This window comes from Podarcis gaigeae, assembly GCF_964106915.1.
Source record: "Podarcis gaigeae genome assembly, chromosome: 13".
Classification (NCBI taxonomy): Eukaryota; Metazoa; Chordata; class Lepidosauria; order Squamata; family Lacertidae; genus Podarcis; species Podarcis gaigeae.
The window spans coordinates 19476678-19503054 of NC_139689.1; the positions used below are offsets into that span (position 1 = coordinate 19476678).

Genomic DNA, 26377 nt, shown 5'->3' on the forward strand with positions numbered 1-26377 from the left:
TTCGATGGGCTGATGGACTCACCTTTTTTAGTAGTCCTCTGGAAGATGTGAGCATTCTCCCCGGTAGTGAAGAATTTGAAATAGGAACAGTTGGCTTCTGAAAGGAAGGCAGGAAAAGGACATTGAAAAAATAAGAGCAGAAGGCGAAGGAGGGAAAAAAAAGTGGAAGCTATTGTAAATTCTCATCACACACTTTGTGCCAGATATATATGGTGTAGAATTTTTTTTAAATGTGCTTTGCTGGTGATATAGTTTTCTGGTTTTGTGCAAATCTGATGGATCGAAAGAAATAGAAAAGAAGTGAATGCACCAAGAAAGCAGTGGTTATGGGAAGGGGAGTAGCAGAAAGTGTCAATTGATCCACCCACCCCAAAACACAGAAACAAATAGTATGTGACCCTGAGTGGAGCACTTTGGAGCCCAGTTTTACCCAATTTGTCAATTATCCCTGTATCAGATACACCCTAATTTACAAGGGGGAAGCATAAAAACTGATGTTACATAAATTACAGTAAATGGAATTGCAAAAAGCTGCAAGCGCATAGTAAAATCTGGTGTGGTCCAGTCTGGAGCGACATAGGTAGTGGAGAACACAAGAATGCAAATTCACTGCTCTAAGATGCCGCTAGCTAGGATGCTTCAGTTAAAATGCAAATATATATGCCTGCTTTCTCTCTATCCTGCTTAACACAAGAGCAAAATGCACTGTGGGTCCGTTCTCCTAGAGCAGAGTTCCCCAGCCTTTGCAAGTGGGTCACAGGCTTTATAAGTAAACCCCAAATAATTACTGCTTCTAATCCTTAACTGGTACGATGAGTACCTCTTTCAACTTTTTGTTTCGTTGGCATATTATAACACTGTGTTGACACTTGTAACCGAGCATCAGAAAGGCTCGAGTCTTATATCTTGACACCTGGGAGCTGCTCTCTGCCGGCTGGTGGCAGATCCGGTGACAGTTCACCATAAGATGCTCGTAGAGGGAGTTGTTTTGAGTGACTATTACAGCTCACCTCGGCTGCGCAGGCTCTTCGGCCCCTGTCAACAAATTCTGCATTGACAGGGGAGTTACATAAATTTTTTGCTTGGATGCCTCAAGGAATTGTTATAAAATAGGCAAACTTGCAGTGAAACCTGCTCGAAACTAGGGGCTGCTGAAGACGTAAGGAGTAAAATCCATGTGACAATAAATTGATAGGCCAGCATACCACGTAAATTATTATTATTATATACATACATGTGGAGCTCATCACTAAAATATAATATGTGAGCGGAAAATAGCTCAGTTTGTTTAACCACAAATGTTGCGACAGTCCCTTTTTCCTACAGTTGTATACATTATAGACTAGTTGGCATCTGCCTGTGTGGGGAGACAGTGGAAGAGTGTGCCTTTGGGGGTGGAGTCGAACTGTTGGGAGGTTATTATAGACTATACAGGCTAATATATGCAGTGCATCTGCTAATTTTGCAACATACAACATTGGCTCTGGGATAGCTCCATTGGTAGAGCATGATGAGCATCTTGATTTCAGGCTTGTGATTTCGAGCCCCACGTTAGGCAGAAAATTCCTGCATTGCAGGGGGTTGGACTAGATGTGCCTCATGGTCCCTTCCAACTCTACAGTTCTGTGATTCTATAACCTTGCTGCAAACAAGTCAGAATGAATGCTCAAGATAGAACAGGCATAATAAGATTTGTGCAAGAAAAACAGGATGAACAGGTCATCTGGAGAAGCCTTTCAAAGCAAAAAGCAGAGAGCACATCATGATTTCTTAAAATGCTGCACAGTTCTGTGATAACTTAGAAACGGATAGATGCCTAGATTTTCCAAATTCCCACCATATTTGCTGGTGGATATAGATTTTAAGCGTCATATAGGGATATTGTTGAGAAACTCGGGAGTTATGGTAATTAGCCAACGTTATGTACACACACTTTGCTCAGGAAGGAGACAATTTCTAGAACATGGCAACCGGAGCAGAGGTTTTGGGGGCAAAGAAAGATTCCTTGCCTCTCAGGCCTCAGGGATTGTCCTTTCCAAGATTTTACATTGCCTGGTGGAGTGGATTTAATTGTGTCCCCAGAGAGAGAAGAGCTAGCAATTACTGCAGCCTTTGCAGCTGGACAAATTCCAGGTAGCCCCAGGGTATGGGGAACAAGTGCACCATGTGGTTGAGTGAGAGAGAATGTGCATGCATGCATGTGTGAGACATTTACAGGAATTATAATTGTGCTCACAAAAATGCTCAATGTTAAGTCTACTGGCTCCCTGGTTCTCCCCAATAACAGCTGCCTCTAGGTTTTTGACCAGTAGGGTTATATTCAAAGGAAGGCAGGGAGAGAGAGGAAGGTTATGGTCCAGCACAACATCACATGTAATTGCGAGATGTATACGCAATACATTAATAGTGTGACAGGGCCCTGATATGTTTAACAAGTGTGTAGAGGAGGATGTGGCCCATAGTGTTCTGACAAGGCCCACTACTGGTACAAGTGCCTCCCCTAGTTGCCTTGCGCCTGGCAGTGGCAGGCGGCCATTTTATATTCTCAGAGCAATCTCAATGCAGTGTTGCTTTGGGGCACTCTGAGAAATTAAAATGACTGCCTGCCACTGTCACCACCAGCTAAGCACACCACTGGGGTTCTATCAATGTAGAAGGAGCCCCAAAAGAGGGCAATTTGCCAAGGGCTCCCTCAAATGTGGTGCTGGTCCTGGACAACATAGACTATGAAAAAATGAAAGAACGGCATCTCTGAGCATATGCTTGGTCCAGGAAAAATTATTTGGAATGTACAAAAACAATGCTGAATTAGAGAATACAGCATACTCTCAGATCTCTCCTCACCTCCGCTCCCAGGCTAACTAGACTAAATTGAATTTGGTTCAGAATTGCACTCTGGCCCAAAATTCATTTTCTGATGTCAGTTCTAATTATTAAATGGTGAGTTATCTCACCCTGAAAAGCAGTGATGTCTTATCTAACTGTCCTCTAGAACTGGGGAGAGTTCAAGGCACACACCGTATTATATTAAAATTATATAAGGGCAAAGGAAGAATGGAGATTAGTGATGGCAATCAATCTGAATTGGTTGCTGAGTTTCAAGCACTAGAGTTGTCCTTGGGAAAATAAATTTCCCAGCAGCTATTTGCATAGCAGAACACCAGGCAGCAGAGGAAGAAGGGGAAACCCATCTTCCTTCGCTTTCTGCCTCCGCTGGAGCCACCATTACCACCAAATAAATAGATTGGAGAAAAGGGTACATTTGTATACCACCCTCTGGAAATGACCATCAAAGTAGGATCGAATCCACTGCAAAGCAGCGCCACACACTCATAACTCAGACAGCTGCTCCAGAAGGATACCATGGTTGATGATATCAAAAGCTGCTGAAAGGCAGAGGAGAATTAACAGGGACGCATTTCCCCGTCTCTCTCCCAACAGAAATTTGCACCCTGACATCGAACAGCCCTGGAAAGAGTTTACAATTTGATTTGTTGATTATGTTAAGTTGTGGGTGAACATAACAGACGATACAGCGATTCTTCAAACAGCTCTTGTTTATTCGCAGGCCAGAACAGAACTGAACTGAAGGGTTCAGCCAGTCTGCTTATATAGAGCTCCACTACAATGCAACAGTAACCACTTTCTGTAACTATTCAATCACTGAACGTCACTTTCAATCCTTTATTTGCATATGCGGACCTGAGTGAAAACTATCTACAGTATCCCCCTGCTGGCCCAGGGTGAGAACTTCAGTACATAACAGATTATATAAACTGGCTCACACAGTTTGAGCATACGGATGGCGGTGCGAAAGGGGGGGGGATATTAGCCCCACTTCCTTTCCTCAGATACCAATTTTGTTTGTAAAGCTTTGTCAGTGAGCCGAGAGCAATGCTGAGGTAGACTGCTGAAATATAGTGCTTTGCCCAAGACAACTCCATCGATGACTTTAAAAAACAAAACCTATTACACACCAGCAAACTTGCATATGATTGCCATGTGTACACTTTCCAGACATGTCTTCTAGTGGTTAGTTACTCAGAGTCGGGCCTAGCTCAGCAAAACGCAGGGATGGCTCTGGTTACAGGGAGATAAGCCAGGAGTATTAGCCAAGTAATTGGCTCCAATCCCTGTTTTCCGGGCTGCGCTCCAAGCTGTGGCCCACCAGCCCAAGCCGATGATTGAGTTACAGCACAGTCACTCAACCCTGTCAGGCTAAGAAAGAAACCAATCGCTCCTGGACCCAACCGTGGGAGACAGCTGAATATAGGGGCCCTGGCTCTCAGCCTTCCCATTATGTCACACCAATCCCCAGTTCCTTCCCACAGCAACCAAAAACGGTTGCTGCAACTCCCTTGATTTCACTTTCAAGCTACACCCTATTCCAGTGAGGCCTGGTGTCCAATTTGCTAATCCATGATTGATTTGCTTGATGTATTTTTAATCCCATCCTTCCTTGAATAAACTCAGGGCCAAGAGCCAGGTGTGCAAATGTGTCTGTGTGTCCCTTTCATCCTCACAACAAACCCAGGAAGCAGGTTGGGGCTCAGGGTCCATCTGCACTTAAATTTCCTCCACGTTTTTTTACACCATGGCCCACACTTTAAAGCTCGGTGAGCAACCACGCTTTGTTTCGCTCCAGTGTTTTCCCTGCGAAAACCTCCTATTTACTGAAAAATGGCAATCCGCAGAAAACGCAAATTTGCTTTAAAGAGACTGTTTTCAGCGTCACTGAATAAGCTTTGTGGCTAAGGACTGGGCTTGAACCCAGGTCTCTCTAGATCCGTGGTTGCCAAATTTAACCTCCTCCCATGAGCCACTTGAAAATTGCTGAGGGCCCGGGGTGGGGAGAACCACTTAATTATTATTTTTTCTGCCAATTGCAGTTCCATATAATTCAAATTGTAATACAATATAAGAAATGAAAGAAGCAATAAATATACAACTGAAAATCAATATGAATATTTAATGTGATGGATGTGCCGTCTCCCATATCCAGCCACAAACCCACAGACACACCACAGACCACCTGAATGAGCCTCTTGGAACACTGGTGGTTCATGACTACAGTTTGGGAACCACTGCTTTGAATGTACGGTAAATCTAACACTCAAAATCATTACACCTCACAGGTGTAGCAGTTGCGACACACAATGGTGCCTTCTTACTAGCTGACTCCTTGTTCATATACTCCTTATGATCCTTTTTTAACCTTGTAACTCCTCCTGTTTGCTTTATGGGGACAGAAGAGTTTTACCAATTTTGAAAATTAAAAAGGAAACAAGAAAGCAGCCTTAGTGCAGGGCATTTTTCTGAGGTCAGAATCAATCGTCTGGAGTTGCCACAGAAGCCTCATGCTGATTTCTTACCCTCAGTCACCCATCCCCATTATGGTAATAATTATAATTAATAAACACTCTCGTTAAAAATATGTTGGACTTTGGTTTTGTTAATAGCATGCATATACTACTGAACAGAAAAAAAGATATCTTTAAAGATGCCTCAGATTCTTCCACCTGAGGCAGGTCGCGCATCACCTTGCCCAATCAATACAACCTAAGGCAGCTTCCTGTGCCTATTCGTGGTCTAAGGGGGACTGTGGAGTAAAACAGGCTTGGCAGGTGGTTAGTCTGGGTACCCACCATTTAAATTTCCCACAATGCCCCAGAGTGGTGCTTGGTGGTAGTGGGATTGTGAGGAATTAAAATAGCAGCTGCAAACCTGTTGCTGCCTGTCACCTCGTGCTGCTTCAGGAACCTGGAGCCTGGTGGGGACAAATGCAGCCCCCCCCCCAGCTTCTCTGTCTGGTCCTTGGGAGTCTCCTCACACTCCACCACACCCCTAGGCACGGCTTTGCACCCTCGCTGAATGTTTTAGCCTATCTTATTCAGCCCTTTTCAGGCATTCATTTGTTTAGGATAAATGCACATGGATAGCAGGCATGTGGCCACAGGCTCCCAACCTATGCATATTTGTAAGAATGTACAGATATTTTAATGATTATGTTTTGGTCAGCGTAAGAGCCTGCCACCCCCCCATGGGTATTTATTCTATGCAAATGAACAACTCTCTTTATTTGGAAGTCTTATTGACAGCCTGCCCTTAGGACTTTGAAGGTTTTTGTTTGTGCCCCGTATTATTTGTTCATGTGCTTTCGATCAGTGTTTCCCAACCTTTGGTCTCCAGCTGTTTTTGGACTACAACTCCCATCATCCCTAGCTAGCAAGACCAGTGGTCAGGGATGATGGGAATTGTAGTCCAAAAACAGCTGGAGACCAAAGGTTGGGAAACACTGCTTTAGATGCTAAGTTCCAGTATTCAAAACATGTGAACTGTACCTTTTTGTCTGCAGCTGAAGAAGACATGAATGATCCTTCACGATTACATCTCAAACACAATGAAGTGAAATCTCATACAGGTGATGGTGAAGGCCAGAGTCAAAATAATGTGGAGCAGTTTTTACTGGAGAGATTTGACTTCTAACTGGAATTTGAACCTGCTTCGCTTGGACATTATTGCTTTGAATACTTCAGTTTTTCCACTGACTTGGTAAGTTTAATTTTGCTTCAAGTGCATGTTTTCTTATGGATCTTTAATAGCATATTAAATGTGTGTTTAGTGACCCTACTTTGAGTACAATACTCAGGTTTGGGGTTGCATCGCCTATTCTTGTGGGGACTTTGTTGGGTCACATATAAATAGACGTTGCTGAATTTCTCAGCTCTCAGTTATTCTATGATCAATGTTTTTTGTTACATTTCTATTCCACTTTCACCGAACACAACACAGTACAGCATACATGTGGTTCCCAGGCAGTCTCTCATCCAAGCACAGACTAGACCCAGACCTGCTTAGCTTCAGCAAGGTGACAGCATCATGTGCCTCCAGACCATACCATTCTAGAAAGACTTTTACACATTAAGTGTGCAGCAAACAAGTGATAGCTATGCATGTGTGAATTGGTCCTGGAATGCAGTTTCGAATAGGCAGAAGTAAAAATAAAAGCTGGAGTCACCTCTCTCCGCTTGTCAGTAGATTAGGGTTGATTCAAAAATACGTGATATTATGTCTTTAAGATTAATCCTGCCCGTAGCTGTCAACTTTTCCCTTTTTAAAAGGGAAATTCCCTTATTCCAAATGGGATTCATTGCAAGAAAAGGGAAAAGTTGACAGCTATGATCCTGCCTATGACAGTAATGGGTTTTGTTTTATTCTACATGTGCTCAGCCCTTTATTTTTATTGTGCCAGCCTGATGTGTATTTTTGCTGCTGCTGTTAGCCCAATTAAAAACAAAACAAAAAACAAAACAAAGATTCGTGATGTTGTAGTTAAGAGTGTCAGACTAGAATGGGGGAAACTGAGGCTCACCCCGAACCTCACCCGCTATAACCTCACTAGTGACCTTGGGCCAGTAGTTGTCTTAGCCTAACCTACCTAACAATATTGTGATGATAAAATTTATATGTGAAAGACAACTGTGTATGCTGCCTTGAGCTTATTGGAATAAAGGCAGAATATGAAAATAATAAATAAATGAAGTTCTATTTCCCTGAGTTTTTAAAATAACCTTTTATGTTTGTATTGCTGCTTTTAATTGATGCCCTGCGGCTGCTATGTTTATTATATATCCGATTTTGGCCCTTGCCGCTAATTTACTCACCTTATGTTGATTAGCTTTGCCACCAGCTGCTTCCCAAATAAGTACTTGTTAGATAATTAATGCTGAAGCATGCTTTAAAAATCCTCAGACTTTTGAGAGGTTTTTGTTATTCTAAGCCTCATTCTTCTTCAGATATCGCTCAACTTGAAAAAGAGAATGGGAGGGTCACAGCTGTCAAAGGTCATTCATATAGCTGGATATCAGACAAATCTAATGCTTCAGAAATCCAGTAAAGCGTTGCAGCTCTAGGACTGGAGTTCACAGACACCAAATGTGAATTTCATTTATGGAGTGACAGAACCTAGGTCATCTCACCTTTGTTTAAATCATCTCTCAGAAACTTCTATCAATGACAAGGAGCCCCAGTGATTCTGCAATAAATTCTTCTCTTTGGAAATAATAACTTTTTGCCTCTTCTGCTCTCTCTCCGCTTTGACAGTAGGCTTCCTTACAGGTTTCCTATCTGAACTTTCTCCAGACTTCAAAAAAACATTTCAAATTTTGTAGAGTTTCTCCTCTTCCTATATCCTTTCAACTCTACCACCTCGCCCTTCATCTTTAGCAAGCTCTGTTTTCAATGGCTGCTGTAGGCCATAACCATGGTCTTCATTAGAACCTACACAATGGGGAAAGGAGTCGGTTCTTTAGCTCATTTTGTATTTTGCTGCTGGCATTACACCTTAGGATAAGAAAATACATAACATGAAAGCAGAGTATGAGGCGTGTGCTTCAGTCGTATGTCTTCCTAACATGCTTTGGGTTTCTCATATGAGAAGTGACTATAGATCAGTGACAGAGCATCCCACATTTTATCCCTGGCAGTGCTGGGTGAGAAAGGATATTGGGAAGCAGATGAGGAAAAATCTCTTGCTTCAGACCCCAAAGAGCTACTGCCAGTCAGACTAGACCCTAGTGCTGCTGCTCAGTTAGATGGACCATTGGTTAATCTAGTAGCATTACTGGTTTATATGGGAGGATGTTCATACATTCCCTATGCTGAGAAGCATATTCTTGGACTATAGGAACCTGTGGTCCTCCAGATGCTGTTGGATCCCCTCCCATCAGCCCCGGCCAGCATAGCCAGTGGTCAGAGATGATGAGAGTTGTAGTGCAGCAACAGCTGGAAAAGTTACCCATCCCTGTACTACAGGAACAGCTTGTGAATCTATGGGGAGTTCGTTCAAGCTCCTCCTGGCATGAGGCACTGGGGATACACATCACTCACACATTTTCCTTCGTGCTTTCACGCCACGCATGAAGAGACTTGCCGCTCGAAGGAAAGACGAAGTCACGGCACCAACAACAATCATCCTTATTGCCCTCTTCCATAGCAAAGAATTGCCTGCCTGCTGGTCCCTACAGATTAACCAGTGCAGCCCTGGTGATTCCAGTGTGCCAAAGAGAGAAAGCTGATGTAGAAAGAGGCTGGCAAACCAAATGGTGTTAGATTACTCAAGCAACTGGGTCAAGTCACAGGAGGAGGCCAATAGCTAACTCATTCAGCCTGGAAGCAGTCCTCATGTTTAGGGATGGTGGAGAAATTCATCTCGCTCACATTTTCCCTTTGAATCTCTCTAATTCACACTTTCTGCATTCATAGGAAAACCGAAACACAGCTATCCTTTGAAATTTGCAAAATGCAAAAAAAAAAAAAATGTAAAGGAAAGTGTACACAAAAAATAATTATATCAGGAAAGGTTTCTTTAAAATGTGTATATTAGGCAAAAAACATACAAGAATGCTAGCATGATAAATATACACGATACCGTGCACAAATTTCCATGCATAGAGTTTACTGGATTTTTCATAGTCATGCAGCATTCCATGAAGTCTTTTATATGAAAGAACTGAAATCAGGAATCTGGCAACCTTAATGTTCTATAAGAGTCAATGTCCTGGAGTAGATAGGCTAGATGTAATTCAGGTGGTTTAGCAACAGTTTCCAAAACGATTGAACTCATAATCCTTCATCGGGGAACAATATGTAAAGGACAATTAAACAAGATATGATAAAGGGATTCTATTGATTTGTTGTCACATGCGCATAAAACAGAGGTTTTACCGTTGGAAAATCTATTGCTCAACACATTTGCTTCTCGGCCTTTTGGCTAAGATCAAGTGTGTGTAATTTATCAGATTTTCCCCAGAAAGGGAAGATCCAGATTAAATTGAAGTTTGGTGGGGTGGGGAATATAGGCTGGCATTTTGGTGCACATGACATAGTGTGGATTCTGCAATAATAATAATAATAATAATAATAATAATAATAAATAAAATACATTCATGAGGAGCACTGATCCCACAGCAAACACGCATTTGGAAGTACCCATAAATATTCAAACAGAAACAAAGAAAAGGTTAATGGAAAGAAAACAGATGGCTCAAAAATCATTAGGAAAAAAATCAGCAAAATAAAAACAGAGCAGACAGAAATATAAATGTGCTATTCAGACAGCTATTCACTCGAGCTGCATTGGTTTTTAGTGCAGTTTTTTGAGCTCCAGAACATTTGAAGTAAGAAATGGTTAAGGTTTCCCCTGAGGAGGCACAGTGTGCATTTCTCTCACCACGAATCCATATACAGTAATATGGTGTTTCTTTTTAGATAGTCTTGAGTCCCAGCATGTAGAAATGTATCTCTCCTAAGTTTAATTTCTAGAAAAAGAGATATCACAGTGTTGAAGTCTTTCTATCTGTCTAATTAACTATCTGTCCTTTCTCTCTCTCTCCTGAGCATAATAAGGGCTCAAGAATTTTTGTTTCTGGGGTGGGGGGTGGGCAGGAGTTTTCTCCCACAAACTGGGAACAGAGTACAGTCTGCACCAGGTGGTGCCTTTGATTTATGTCTTCCTAGGCAGTTGTCTAGCCTGTCTATATCATTGTGCTAAGCTTGTGCAGACAACTGGATGCAGAACCAAAGTGTATGAGAAAAGCTGTGATTAAAGCCAAGAGGGACATCCAAATCAAGCCCTTCCATCTTCTGTCTCTTTTAGACAGGCGTCTAGTTTCCGTTTGATGGAGAGAGTCTGTTTCCCTGCCATGGCCGCTTGGCTAAGTCATTACCCTCCTGCTGTGAAAAACTGGTGCCTCGTTTCTAAACTGGGAATGTGTCCGGATTAACTGGCACTCTTTCATTTCCAAGGTTTTCTTTAAACCAGGAGTGCCCAAACTTTTTTCAAAGAGGGCCAGATTTGAAGTGAACATGCGCAAGGGCTGACCAACGCTGCTGAGCTTTTTTTCCCCTTTACAATTTTACCCCAGGACATATACTGCCACAGGGACTGGATTAGATCGACCGGTGGGCCGGATAAGGCCCCCGAAATGGGCTTTGGACATGCCTGCTTTAAACCTTCCCCGCCCCCCGCCAGCCTTTTTTTTTTTTGAACCGGAGTTGGTACAATCTGATCAGTCTCTGGAGCTCTGTATTGAGACTGTATCACTGGACTAGTTTTTGAGCTGCAGGTTGATGGCTCATTTTCATATCGGAAAGACAGGATTATAATCTGTGTGTCATTTTCAGGGAAAGCCCCAACATTGGGCATCTTTGCATTCATACACTGTAGTCGTCTTCAGACATTTGCCTAAACAGGCAAGGGTCAAAACTGTGCAGAGGGGCATGCAAGCCTTACGGCCAATAACCCTGTGTGCATGTGCTCCTTTCAGCAGGTATATGTCTGTTCAGTTGAAAGAGTTTAGAAGTCTCTGCCAAATTAGGAAACTTGATTTATAAATAAATGGTTGGTGGTTGGATGTGCAAGCATCCCCACCCTTTGGTTTGGGCCCAATTCAGTTCAGATCAATGCATATCTGATGTGATTCGAACCCCAAATCTGAATTCAGAAATATGACCCTTCAGATCTCCCATTAACTTGTATTGGGAAACAAACACAGCCATATTTTTGTGTTTGTTTGCATGAAAGTTGGTGACATGGTAGAATAATAATAATAATAATAATAATAATAATAATAATAATAATAATAATTTATTACTTATACCCCACCCATCTGGCTGGGCCTCCCCAGTGGCTTCCAACAGAATATTAAAAACACAATCAAACATTAAAAATTTCCCTGAACAGGGCTGCCTTCAGATGTCTTCTAAAAGTCAGATAGTTGTTTATTTCCTTGGCATCTGGTGGGAGGGTGTTCCACAGAGGGGATTAACCATACCAAATTTCAGACAGGTAAATCCAGGTTTTTTGTGCTAGCCATGTTAAAGATGATTCCCCCTGCCAAATTAAAATACTGTAAGTACTTTAAAGGTAAAATGGCCATAACCTTCTTGTTGTTTCATGTAAGTGCATGCAACTTGGAGACATGGTAGGCCTTCCAGGGGTGATTAGCTGAACCAAATAGCAGGTCCTGGATCCAGGGGGTTTTTTTTGTGTGTGTGCTAGCCACCTTTAAATTATGTCTTTTTCAAAAAATAACATATACAGTATTTTTAAGGACTATACAGTCAGCATAGCGCTCAGTCCTGCCACTTCTCAAGCTCCTATGTTCAGGCAGCTAAGGACAGCAGACACATCTCCTCAGAGATCTTGATGTCCAACAGTGGACTGGATCAACCACAGTTGATGCCCCTACAATGCTGCTGCTGGCAGTGCCTACTTCCTCCTCAAATAATCTCTTGGCAATTGGAGTAGACTTGTTCCCACTACCAGTAGACTCAGGACAAGGAAGAATCTGCATGGGCTGCTGCTGCCCACCACCGCAGACTCCACTAGGATAGACTAGCTTAACTGGGAAAAGGACCAATTTGGCCAGTGCTGTTGCTGCTACTGCCAGCACTGCTTGTCATCTCTGCCTCTCGTACTGGCTGGCAGCTCTGCCATCTCTGCCTCTGGCGGTGGCACCGTGGTGTTGCTTTGTAGATGTCTCATGCTAGTGCTAAAACTTCAATATTTATACACTCACTGTGTGCTTGTGCACTGACTGTGTACAATGTACATATAAGACTTTCTGGCACACACACTCAAGCCAAAGTACTAACAAAGGCAGGCACAGAAAACAGAACATGGCTGCAAATAAAACGAATACCTAAGCTAAAAAAAAAACTTGTACCAAAATTGTGGGCGATAGGGATATGGGAAGTGACACAGCCTGAGTCAATAGTTAAGACTAAGACAACAAACTGTTTTTATTTTTAAGAGTAAGGATGGAACTGGGAATGATTGGGAAAGGACTCGCAACCAACAGTTAAATAAGAAAGTTTGGGTACTGGTATGAACTGAAGGATTAACATAATATAAACTGAACGAGAGGATGGGGCAGGGATTGATTAGGAAAGGTTGGAAAACAAACAGGTATATATACACACACGAAAGAAAGACTGAGTAGGAAACTGAAGAATAAGCAAAATACAAGTGCAGCAAATGCTATCAAATACTTTCTAGTGTTCAGAGAACTTACCAATGAGTGAAAGGCAGTGAGAGCAATTGTTAACACTTCTCTACCCCTCCCCATAAACACTGATGAGAAAAGTGTTGGCTCTCCTGCTTCCCCTTTCCCCACCCTTGCATTCTTCTTATTTGGTGTTGTTTTGAAACACTTTGGAGACAGGCTGTCTGGCTTTCTTAGAGAGTGTTTTATGCTCTGGATTGGTCCAAAGCACTTTATATCAATCAAACTCACTTCTGACCAATCTGGAGCTGTCTTAACTCACTTCAGACAAGGCTTGCTTTGGTTTGAGATTCATCTGAAGTGGTTGCACAGCTTGTATTAGTTGCTTAATGCTGCGTATTGATTTGAACATTTTTTTGCCATTTTATTGCTGCTTAGTATTTGTCATTTTCTGCTATTTTACTGTTTTTAATAACTGCTCTGGGACGCGGGTGGCGCTGTGGGTAAAACCACAGTGCCTAGGGCTTGCCGATTGTATGATCGGCGGTTTGAATCCCCGCGGCAGGGTGAGCTCCCATCTTTCGGTCCCAGCTCCTGCCCACCTAGCAGTTTGAAAGCACCCCTAAGTGCAAGTAGATAAATAGGTACCGCTTTATGGCGGGAAGGTAAACAGCGTTTCCGTGTGCTGCGCTGGTGCCGGCTCGCCAGAGCAGCTTCGTCACGCTGGCCACGTGACCTGGAAGTGTCTCCGGACAGCGCTGGCTCCCGGCCTCTTAAGTGAGATGGGCGCACAACCCTAGAGTCGGACACGACTGGTCCGTACGTACGGGCAGGGGTACCTTTACCTTTACCTTTACCTGTCTTCTTTACTGTTCCATAACACTGTTTTTAATGGAATGTGTAAGCATAAGGTAAGTAAATGTTATTTAAAATAAATTAGTGGTGCAGATAAATCTATGCGTTGCTGTTGCCATGACCAAGAATCCTATCCCCTCTTCATCAAGTTGCCTTTTTATTAAACAACAGCCCAGTGTTTTAAACCCTTTCCCTCCAAATCATTACATATCATGAAACAAAGTGTGATAGGCAGATTGTAAATTCCTTGGGGCAGAAACTTGATCTCTTACACGATGCAAAACATCATGAACAATGAGTATGTTGATGATGATACTAATAACACCACCTTTTAAAATCTAATAAATGAAAGAAATCAATGACCTTTAATTATGTTCTGAACCTGTTTTTTAAAGTAGTTGCCACAACCTGGCTTGTTTTAGGCATTTTTCTTGTGATATGTAAAGCCAAACTGACCCAGCCCACCTAATTCAAAAGCACAATACTTTTTTTCACAGTTCAGAAGTGAAGGGGTGTTCATTCCCTCTGTTTTCCTTCATGCGTTCCATCTGCCTCTTAAGCATCTGAAACCAGTTATCATGCCTTCGTTTAATCTTCTTTTCTCCAAGCTAACTATCCTGCTCCTTCCGTCTCTCTCTCTGCCTCCCATTTGTCTGGCATTCTAAGCTCTCCAATTTGTCTGCAAAATGATTGTGGATGGAGTAGTTGCTCTTGGGGGAAGAGGACCATAATGATAAGGATTAATCCATCAAAGGATTCTTTTAGCCCGTTTTTGCGATCGGTTTGCACCTGGAGCTCACAATCATTTAGCCAGGAAGCGATTTAAGAGCAGCTCTGCTATGATGAAATGAAGCAGAAAGGTTTTTGGGTGTGAGTGAAAAGGGCAAGCCTTCAGGAAAATGTAGGTTGGCTAGGAAAGCCCTGTCAAAGCAGCACACCAAGAAAGTATTTGGTCCTGGCAAATACATTGCTTCTAACTTTGGCCTTGGTAAGTCTGCTGACATGAGTTTTGAGAGGACATAACTATTGATAGCAGGCAAACTGTAGCCCAGGGCAATGGGTCTTTTGCCAAGATTGCTTCTCTACTGAGCCATTGTCTGCCAGTTCACACATGTGTCTTAATTTTTCATCAGGTAATTACCATGTTTTTTGCTCTATAGGGGAAATGTGTGTGCGTCCTATGGAGCGAATGCAGGCTCCTTGGCTTCAGCAATAGCAACACGAAGCCTCCGAAGCGCAGAGGGAGAGCTCCCCCCGCGCTCTGGAGGCTTTGCGTTGCTTTCGCTGAAGCCGCCTGAAGCCCCCGGAGCGCAGGGAACTCCCGCTGCCCTCCGGGGGCTTCAGGGAGCTATCCGCAAGCCTTCGGAGCGCAGCAGGAGTTCCCGCTGCGCTCTGAAGGCTTGCAGATAGCCACCTGAAGAGCAAGAGGGGTTGGTGCACACCGATCCCTCTTGCTCTCCAGGCTTCGCTTCGCTGGAGAGGCACTGCACAGTTTTCCCTCTCTGCGCAGCGCCCCTTCAGCGAAGCGGGAGGAGAAATGGAAGGGGCTCTGTTTCTCCTGCCGCTTCGCTGAAGGGGCGCTGAGCAGAGAGGGGGAGAATCCCCCCCCCGTTCTCCCCCTCCTATGGTCCAGTGCGTCTAGAGTGAAAAATACGGCACTTACCGGTAACACACTTCAGCAGCCAACCTGGTTGGCTCATGTGCCTCTAATAACAAACAGTTTCATATACAAAAACCATCAGGTGAAACATTGCACAGCACAGGGATAAACGTCGTCACCTCACAACAACTCCTGAACCACAAAGGCATAGCTGCTGTAAAAAGTTGGCAACCTCAGAAACATGAGGAGGTATGAAATTTCAGCCAGCGGTGTTGGAGGTTCATTCACACATGCACATTGTAAGACACACACAAGGCTTGAGAGGTTGACTTGGATTTGGAAAGTGGTGCATGCAGCTGCTCCGCTCAAGCTGACGAGCTCTCACAGCTGTCTTTCATTCATAAAGAACCAGCAAAGGTGATGTGCAGTTTGGTTCTCAAACAATCTTAATTTTTGGCACGTGCTCAAGATTGGAGATGAATAGTTATATATTGGCTTGCTTGGGGCTTGAGAGAGAGGAACTTTTCAGTGATATTTTGCCTGCGGCATCATGCAAGGAAGCTCATTCATCAACAGAATGCTTCTGATGGGTGAGGATTTAAAACTTATATAGGGCTTGGGTTTTTTTTTTGTCACGGCACACATCAGAATGGAGTACCGTCATGTTTTTATGCCCGTGGTAGCCATTTCAGCACTTTCATCAAGATGTGAGTTTCCCTACCTCCCCATTTATTTCAAGGAGAACCAGTTCACCTCAGCTGCGAGGAACTTTTAGCAGCAGCACTGTTAAAGATCCACAAATGGTTTTATTTTCCTCTAGTATCAGTTCCCAGGAAATGGCAGGGTTAGGTGCAGAACTGAGATGCTGTCCTGGACCTCAGAATGACTAGTTATTAACTAGTTTTTGCTAACCCTGTATCCTAACACCGAACCAGCTTTAGGCTTTTGGGATCTACTTTGCTTTTTTACTAGAACCCCCATATCCATCAGCTGCACCCCAGTGCAAAAGACATACAATTAGAATTAAATTATTCTGAGCCCAATATTGTTTCTTGAGTACCAGAACTGAAAGGGGCTCAGAGACACCCCCCCCCTCGCTTGCTTCATTTCTACAGTACAGTGGTACCTCGGGTTACATAGGCTTCAGGTTACATAGGCTTCAGGTTACAGACTCCGCTAACCCAGAAATAGTGCTTCAGGTTAAGAACTTTGCTTCAGGATGAGAACAGAAATCGTGCTCCGGCAGCGCAGCAGCAGCTGGAGGCCCCATTATCTAAAGTGGCGCTTCAGGTTAAGAACACTTTCAGGTTAAGTTTGGACCTCCGGAACAAATTAAGCACTTAACCTGAGGTACCACTGTATAATCTAGAGCAGGGAGTAGAGATGGACCAAGGTGTCTATTTCAGTTCTCTGTTTCTCGTTTTCCTAACCTTAAATTCAGTTCTCCACATTTCTGCAATTTGCCATTTTATAAAAAGAATCCTCATAAAAATTCATCAGCACTTTAGGGCAAATATCTCCCAGTGAATACATTTAATAAGCAGTTTTGACTAGTGTATATATTTTTTTGCATCTCTGTAGCTTACTTTCACTAATATGCACATTTTTATCTACAAGTTGATCCAGACCTGCCCTTTACCCACCCTTGGATGAAATCACAATTTGTCTGGCCTTTCTCTACTCGTACTTGGCTCCAGCCTGGTGCTTTCCGATTCCTTCCCCTCTTGATTCCATACAGCAGGGCCTGCATTAACTTGGCTTTTGGCCTCACCATGCTTGGGTGCCTGTTGTTTCTGATGGTCTCGCTTGCCAGTTGTTTTTATATCACACTCTGGCTTGTCCTGCCTTCTGGCATGTCCCCTACCCACTTTTCTGAAACAACAGGGCATGTTGCAAGTTGGATTGTTGCTATTCCAGCTTCGGGCCTCATCCCAACATAGCCGACTGACAATAACAAAACAGGACACATGCTTGAGCCGAATTCCAGTCAAACCTTGGTTCCCAAACGCTTCTGTTTTGGAACGTTTCAACTCCCAAACACCAAAATCCCAGAAGTAAGTGTTCTGGTTTTCGAACATTTTCCAGAAGATGAACATCTGACACGGCTTCCACTTGAGTGCAAGAAGCTCCTGCAGCCAATTAGAAGCCGTGCCTCAGTTGTTGAACATTTCAGAAGCTGAACGGGCTTCCAGAATGGATTACGTTCAATAACCAAGGTTTGACTGTACTTGCTCAGCCAAAATGGCCCCTTGCTCCTAGGCAAAAGGTAGCCATAAATCACTTCACAGTGTCTGCATTAGAAGCTGGCTGGAGGCCTGCCAGAGCGGTGTAGTGGTTAAAGCGTTGAACTTAGGACCTGGGAGAGGGTTCAAGTCCCCACTTGGCCAGAAAGCTCCCTGGGTGGGTGTCTTTAGGCCAGTCACTGTCTCTCAGCCTAACCTAACTTTCAGGGTTACTGTAAGAATAATATGGGAGAGAAAAAAAGCATGCATGCCACCTTGAGCTCCTAGAAGGAAAAGGTAGGATATAAATATCTTGCTGTACAGTGGTACCTCGGGTTAAGTACTTAATTCGTTCTGGAGGTCTGTTCTTAACCTGAAACTCTTCTTAACCTGAAGCACCACTTTAGCCAATGGGGCCTCCTGCTGCCGCCGCGCCGCCGGAGCACAATTTCTGTTCTCATCCTAAAGCAAAGTTCTTAACCCGAGGTAATATTTCTGGGTTAGTGGAGTCTGTAACCTGAAGCATATGTAACCCGAGGTACCACTGTATACATAAAAATGTGAGGCTGTCATCTTGCTGCAGATTCCATGGGTGCCAAGGTGGACATGCCAACCCCAGCATGACGACAGGGTGGTAAATGACCTAGATGAGCAGTTTAATGTGCTTGCAAACTGCTCTGTGAAGTTCCTCCGTTCATTCAATGCATTCAATGCCACTGCAGCTGTGCTTAACAACGGGAGTGAGGGAGTGAGGGCTGCTTCACAAATCATTCTGTGATGTTCTTCTTTCCCCCTCTTTTAAATGCAGCCGCAGTGGGGCTGTAACAGAGTGGGGAGAGGCACTTCAGGAAACTGCTCTGAAGTGCTTTCCCTCTCCTTTAAAAGGGGTACGAGTAGTAGTGAGCTGTGAGGGGAAGGGCTGCGGATGAGCTCTGAGGCTGAAGGGAGGGGCTTGTGGCAAGCGGGGGGGGGGGATAAGTGTGTGGGGGGATGAGGGTTAAAGGGAGGATGGATTGCCAGCTGTGAAGGAAGCAGGGGAAGGGGTTGGGGAGTAGGAAGGGGTTGGCAAGTAGGTGGGGTTGGGGAGTAGAGTGAGCAGGGGTTTGCTGCCCCTAGTAATAGTATAAATAAACATTAGTTTGATCCATCGTTTTAAGACACTAATAGGCAAACTTCAGCCTTCTTCACCTCTACCTCCTCACCATGACATACGCATTTCACTCCTCTGCCCATTCGCTTTCCACGCTTTCTGTCTCCTCCTTCCTTCTGGACCATACCATACCTCTGCCCCAGCTTACCTAGGTTGCTGTATTGTCCGGCCCCTGCCTCATTCTTCCCTAAGCCCTCTGCAACTTCCGTCCTTTCTTCCTTACATATTGCTTCCTGCCGTTCCCCGCTCTAGGCCCAGACTGTGTTAGCCAATGACATTCAGAGACATGCTTTGTCCTTCTGCGGTGCTAGCGCAGCTCTAGTCGATTACTGCCAGAGGCGCCTTCATCGCCACCAAATCTCTGCCTACATCAAAACACCTGATACTCTATAAACAAGATTCCATGCACCAGAGGATCTTTGCATTTAAAGAAGCAGACACTGTGCAATAGAAAATTCAGACATTTGTAGAGAAATACTGTGCTTTATCTTCTCCTCCCAACTCACTCGGTGAGACACACCCCAAATGCTAGAAAAGGAATACATTATGCAAATTCAATAGCACACATCACATATAAGGAAGTCTAAAAGTCTAAAATCTCTTTTTGGCTTTAGCTATTCAGTGGCTCTCACTGTGGAATGATATGCATAATCATGATTGATGTGCAGCCCTTAATGGATTCCTCACCTCCCTCCCCTTCCCCCCAGAACATGTAGTTGGTAGCAGGAATTAACTAATATAGAAGGGACGGAGGGGCATTTTTTTAAAAAAGTGAACCTGCTTGTTTTACAGCTTCTAAATTTAATATATAAAATTTAATATATAAAAAACTGAAAGTTTAAGTTCTCAGGGGGAAAGGGGGATTAAACCATGAACAGGCACCTTGCCTTTTTCTCAGGGGCAAATATGTTCTCTAGTAGGAAGTCTGGAGACCAGAACTATATTTTCTGTATATGAGCTGACACCTCACCCATAGTAAAGTTGGGACTATCTAGCAGTAAAGGTTTCATAAGTTACAGAGCACGTGGACTCAGGCACAGCTCAAATTTCATAAATATGACATAAAAAATCCAAGAGAGGATAATTAAAGCGAGGAGTATCTCCTTTGTGTATAGCTTTGTAACATTTTTCTTGCTTTTCCCTTATGAGCAAAAAGATGGGGAACAAACTTTTTACTACATCCTGATGAAAACTGGTTAGGACTGCCAAGGGCCAAATAAAATGTTCTTACGGCCTGTATCTGCTCCCCAGGACCTCAGCTGCCCACCTCTGCATTAGAGAGCAAATGCTATAAAGAGCAGAGTTGCATAGCTGTTGTTTTTCTTTTCTGTACACTGCCTTTGGATAGTTCTTATCAGTGGCGTAGCGTGGGGGGTGCAGGGGGGGGCCGGCCGCACCGGGCGCAACATCTGGGGGTTAGGGAAATCCACGGGTTAGGGGGCGCAAATCCGTGGGTTAGGGGGCGCAAATTACTTGCCTTGCCCCGGGTGCTGATAACCCACGCTACGCCACTGGTTCTTATACATATTAAGCAGTATAGAAATGGTCTAAACAAAATAATAAAGAAAGAAACTGATGAATAAAATAGAAAGAAAGAAAGAAAGAAAGAAAGAAAGAAAGAAAGAAAGAAAGAAAGAAAGAGACTGATTAAAACACCATCAAATAATCCACACTTGAACAAGGAGTCTTTCAGCACTGTTAAAAACCTGGCAAGGAAATGCAAACAAGGACTAGGGTAGACGCAGATACAAATCTGTACTCCATCATGATAGTCACTGGATGACCTTAGGAGAGTCACCATCTCTTGGCCCAATATGCTTGCCAGGGGTGTGGTGGGGGTAAAAGGGGGCACCATGTGTGTTACTCCCAAACTCCTCGGAGGAAGAGTGGGATGTAAATGTAATCAATAGCTGATATTAGCATATCTCAAGTGCAAAGAGTACAGTGGTACCTCGGGTTACATAGGCTTCAGGTTACAGACTCTGCTAACCCAGAAATAGTACCTCGGGTTAAGAACTTTGCTTCAGGATGAGAACAGAAATCGCACGGCAGCTGCGTGGCAGCAGCGGGAGGCCCCATTAGCTAAAGTGGTCTTCAGGTTAAGAACAGTTTCAGTTTAAGAACGCACCTCTGGAATGAATTAAGTACGTAACCAGAGGTACCACTGCTTTCCGGGACTACAGACTAACACCTTGTCTTCAACACTGAGAAGAGATACATGAATCATTCCCAGAAAATTTTGTGTGTGTGTGTGTGTGTGTATCCCAAGAAATCTCTGTAGATGTTTCCCCTGAATAGGCTACTCCAAATTTCCTGAGATTTGGATTTAGGTGAAATTCAGAAAGAACTCCAGATAGTGACTAGTGGCAAGGTGTTTCAGAAAACCCATCTGATGTGTCAGTGCAGAAGCAAAGGATTATAATACTCTTAAAACCTTTTAAAGTTGTGTAGGACAGGAAATTTCAGGAGGAACAGAATTTTGCATCCCTGCATGACAACCTGGATCATTTGAAATTCTCTCTAATTGAAGGGGCAGGAATTCTCCCTTTGTGTTTAATGATCACAACAGTTTCCTGGAAATCTAAGAAATGGGGGTTAGATATGGGATATGATGAGCAAATCTGTCAATTTCAGTTTTGCTCATTTTCTCATTGTTCATATCTGAAGTTCAGTTCACATTACTGTGCCAGTTTGCAATTTTTTAAAAGTCCTCATGAAAATATGTCAGCTTTTTCAGTGTGCATTACTCCTAATACACACATTTGTATATGCATTTTTTCCTAATTTGCATATTTTGCAAATACAATGCACTTTTTAATGTTATTCTCACTAATACGCACATTTATACACACTTATCTATGCTCCTTGAACACATTATTTTGCTCGAGTGCCATTTGCAATTTGGATTAATGAGACTTCTGAAGGGGATGATTGTGTTCACGTATTGTTTTGGCAAGTGCAAATTAGGTGTATCTGCCTTTAAATGTGAAATGAACCAAATTCATCCTCCATCCTTCAGTGTGGATCTGAATCTCTTAAAAATGACTGCCTTGGATGACAGGAGTGAAGGCCAAATAAGGTGAAATCTCTCTGCCACTCTTTCTGTCCCCAGTGTGTGGACATAGGGTCGGCTCTGTCATGAAGGAGAGTGAAGCAAACAAAACCTTTCAAAGTATTGACCCTACTAGGAAATGGGGACCCGTTATTTGGGCCCTGCTTCAGGCATCAAAGTGTCCTGTACCAGCACTGTGCACAAGTGCATATATGCGAACATTAGGAATGGGAGAGAAACTTGATTTTGTTTTGCAGTTTAATGAGAAACTACATAATTTGGAGAACACACAAACTGTAACACAGGGATTCTTTGAAATTTGCACTTCTCTGAATTTTGCACACACACACACAAATGTGTACAAAAATGCACACATTAGGGGAAAGTGCACTGATTCACAAAAAATAGCTACAAAAATCAATTATATTAGGGGAAAGTGTCCCCCTCCCTTTGAGGACTAAGAAGAAAGGAGTTCCCACAGTGGTTCTCCCTTAGGCTGACTGTGGTTTCACACCCATTCCTCTTCAGGCTGTAACAGGGTGCTGCTGAAATTTAAAGCCCCAAGCCCGCCATTGCCTTGTTCTCGGGTTGAAACCTAGTTTAGCTGTTTCACATTGCTGTGAAATCTCTCATGAGGGCCGTTTTCAGCTGAGCAAATGTAGGAATACTCGCGCTATCGTTTTCAAACAGCAGGTTAGCATTGTGCCTGCTGGCTTAATTCCTAAACCCCTCACATTTATTAGTTCTTTTGTACTTGACCTGTATAAATATATATTACACTTTCAGTGTGACACAGACAGAATGAACGAAGCCCCCCCCCCACTGGTGTCTTATTGCTGATGTGTTCTGCAGCATACTCTTGACACAACAGTGCATCAGTTGTGAATTGATTCTGCTTCGTTAGTTGTTCTGCAATGCTTCTCCAATACTACCACATTACTGCTGTCCAGAGGGGTTACAGCACAGCCAAAAGTTTGTGTGGTATAGCAGTTTAGCTCAGAAAAGTAGCATGGGCTAGGGCATAGCTGTCAACGTTTCCCTTTTTTTAAGGGAAATTTCCTTATTCCGAATAGGATTCCTCGCAAGAAAAGGGAAAAGTTGACAGCTATGGGCTAGGGGTGTGGGCAAAGGGTTAAGTAACCTCAGCCTCTGCGTTTCTTCCTCAATCATATTGGTGGTGGAGCCTCTCCTTTGTATGTAGAAGGTCCCAATCTCATTCCCTGGCATCCCCATGTGGAGCTGGGGAAGACCCCTGCCTGAAACTCTGGAGAGCCACTTCCCTGTCAGTGTGGACAATGCTGAGCAAGATAGATCAATGCTCTGACTTGGTATAAAGCAGCTTCCTGTGTTCCTTCCTTACAGGTGTATTTCGTTTAACATCAGCAATGGGAGATCATCCAGGGATCTTTGGGTGTACAGTGGTACTTTAGGTTAAGTACTTAATTCGTTCCGGAGGTCCGTACTTAACCTGAAACTGTTCTTAACCTGAAGCACCACTTTAGCTAATGGGGCCTCCTGCTGTCGCCGCGCCGCCGGAGCACGATTTCTGTTCTCATCCTGAAGCAAAGTTCTTAACCTGAAGCACTATTTCTGGGTTAGCGGAGTCTGTAACCTGAAGCGTATGTAACCTGAGGTACCACTGTAATATGTAATCTGACTCTCTGAAACCCCCAAATAACTTTTCTTCAACTTATGAGTTTTCTGAGCGCACAGTCTTCTCTTCCTCTATCCCAACCAGTCTTCTGTCATCTGTCCCTTATTTTACTCAAAGCCAAGCAATGGATTTACATTGAAAGATGTGCGAATGAACAATAGCAATGAGCAAACAGGTTCAGGAGTGAAACGCAACTTAGAATGATATATGTAGCCTATTTGGGGCAGGGGAGATCAGCTGTATGGGTTTTTCCTGTGAGTGAGGAATCCTGTATGTGTATTGCTGTGTATGCAAAGTCTCTAAACTCCAGGTTGAGATCACAGGTTCCAGTGCAAAGCCACATTTATAAGTTCTGCAAATGACCCATCGTAGCTGTCTAAAAGCAGCCAAGTGAGAAAAAGAACTATTTGAAAGATCTCTGCTTCCAAACCATAAGCCAGGGGAAACAAAAAATAGAATCAGAAAATAGACCTGCGCAGATTATAATTCTGCATACTGATTTCCCATCCAAATTAGACCTTATCATCCAATGCATAGTCTAGGAAGGCATGAGGCAGAGGCCCAATTCAGAGTTAACAATAATAAGAAAATGTTTGTTAACCAGAGGTTGTTGTAGGAGAAGACTAAGGGGCAATCTGTACTGGGTGGCTCTTCCCAGCTGAGACATTGCTGTGTCGCTTTATCTTACAAATGGAATTGCCATTTGGTGGGCAGAGTGTGCTATATTAATAAAATTAATATCGAATTCCTTGCCACAGCCCAGTGATTACAGTGGGAAGTTGCTGATTAGTAGACAGCATTTTCTCTCTCTCATGGAGAGAGGAGTCAGGCAAATGCCTGTGCAAGAGTCAGGGGTGGAGGAAGGAGGATGCGGTGGGTGCTGGCTGCCCCGGGTGTCACCACTTGAGGAGGGGGGACAAAATGCCAGGCAGCACTCACAAAATGCCAGGCGGTCTCTTGGGAGAGACGCGGTGGCTTGGGTGCGCGCAGGTTCCGTGCAGCCAGTGGCGTAGCGTGGGCGGGTGCAGGGGGGGGGGCGGCCGCACCAGGCGTAACATCTGGGGGTTAGGGTTAGGGGGCGCAAATCCACGGGTTAGGGGGCGGAAATTACTTGCCTTGCCCCGGGTGCTGACAACCCACGCTACGCCACTGCGCGCAGCCCAAATGGTTTGCCTGCTGCCTCCCCCCCAGCTGTAGGGCAGTTGAGTGGGAAGAGGCAGGCAGACTCTGGAGGCCCTGCAGTGCGCTCCGCCCTCGCCCCGCCCCTATGGGTGGCACACACTGTCCCTGGGCGCGCCGCCGCAGGGTCCAGGCACCCGAGCGGCTTCCTCTGCCGCTGGCAAGAGTCAGTTGGTGTGTGGGCAGGCAGACACGTTGGACAAAACCTAATGCTAAAAGTACTCTGCAGCGCTTCACGGGATGTGGCAATACAAATGAAGTTGTTGTTTATTCATTCACTATTATTTCAATTTATATCCTACCCTTCCTCCCAAAGGAGGGAGATTAAAAGATTTAAAAAGCAGTTCCTCGCTGCTTCTCTGAAACAAAGCCCTTCTTCTTCCTATTGTTGCAAAATGGAGGTTCAGGGATGAAAACAGCTGACAACACTTTATGGCCCAAGAAGCCACTCCTTCTATCCATAAGTTAAGATACAAGTGGGGGGGGGGGAGTGTTGAAAAAAAAGTTTTTCAAGTTTAAGGCACTCCCAGTGATTTCAGTGAGAACTGTGCCATGCCGCAATCTGACCTACCAACAGCAGAATAATAACAAAACCCAAAACGCCACTTCACACACACAAAGCTGCTAATAAAACAATTCTGAAAACACACAAAGAATAAACAGACAAAAATCACAGAGGGGAGACGGATGGACAGATTAGCTAGTCAGTGCATCATGTGGCGCACATGGAACCCACGCCCTGCTGCCGTGAGGTGAAAACCATCGTGCAAATTGGCCCACAAATAGATGGCTGGGTTAATGCATTTCTCAATGCCTATAATGGGAAATGCCACATTTTGAGCCTTCCTGAAAGCCACACAGACTTGGAGGCAGAGATTTTGTGACGATGGGGCCTGGGCAGGAGCAGTATCATTGCAGAAGATAAATACAGGGGGTTCAATATTGCAGTTACTTAATTGCATGATTTTGTAATGAATGATTGAGTAGAAAACTACTTACATTGCTTTTGCTTATGCTTATATCTTGATAAGTAAAATAATGAAAGTCTTAAGGCAGCAGCAGACCCGATGCTATTAGCCAACCTTTTTAATTAGTCAATAGCTGTGTGGGGCCCCCCAGTCTGGTTTGGGACCGTGATGGGGGCAAATAGACACACTATTGTATTTTAATATTCTGTTGGAAGCCGCCTAGAGTGGCTGGGGAAACCCAGCCAGATGGGAGGGGTATAAATAATAAATTATTATTATTATTATTATTATTATTATTATTATTATTATTATTATTATATCAGTGGTTTGCTATGTCTAATTGCAGACAGCATTTGCTCAATTACTAATTGTGTGAATAACATCATGTTTGCTTTGGCTGTTCCATTTTTCAAAAGTGCATTAATATTCAGAAAGGAGGCCTAAAATATCTCTGAAAGGGGCAATCCCCCTTACCCACCCCAGTCTCCTGGCCATATCTTTCCCTAGAGGCTCTGCTAATCTAACATCAAATACATGGGTGTTGGTTGTCTTGATTAAGTGTTAGCTGGCAGACTCTCTGCATAGTCTCAGAGGCACTCTTTTTTTCCTTTCCAGTTTACGCATGCAGTGAAAAAATAGTTACAGTTAATATGGAAAACTTGGCTTTGGGGTCTCTATGGAGGCTCCTGA

General features: G+C 43.8%; 1 protein-coding gene and 1 long non-coding RNA gene across 5 annotated transcripts in view; one reads left to right on the forward strand and one right to left on the reverse strand.

Annotated features, from left to right (window-relative positions):
• CACNG6 (calcium voltage-gated channel auxiliary subunit gamma 6) overlaps positions 1-26377 on the reverse strand; it is a 39047-nt gene that overhangs the window by 11369 nt on the left and 1301 nt on the right. For both annotated transcript variants that reach the window (XR_014557259.1, XM_083707830.1), the window contains exon 2: positions 23-97. Coding sequence is in view for 1 of the 2 variants with exons in the window: in XM_083707830.1 (XP_083563956.1) it covers positions 23-97 (75 nt within the window). In the remaining variant the exon portion in view is untranslated. The remainder of the gene's footprint in view (positions 1-22; positions 98-26377) is intronic.
• The window catches only part of LOC310829427, a 76401-nt gene that overhangs the window by 1740 nt on the left and 48284 nt on the right, over positions 1-26377 (forward strand). For 2 of the 3 annotated variants that reach the window (XR_014557260.1, XR_014557261.1), the window contains exon 2: positions 6356-6552. This is a non-coding gene — a long non-coding RNA (uncharacterized lncRNA). Of the gene's footprint in view, positions 1-6355; positions 6553-7796; positions 8034-26377 lie in introns of those variants that run through there. The other variant, XR_014557262.1, reaches the window with a different exon arrangement.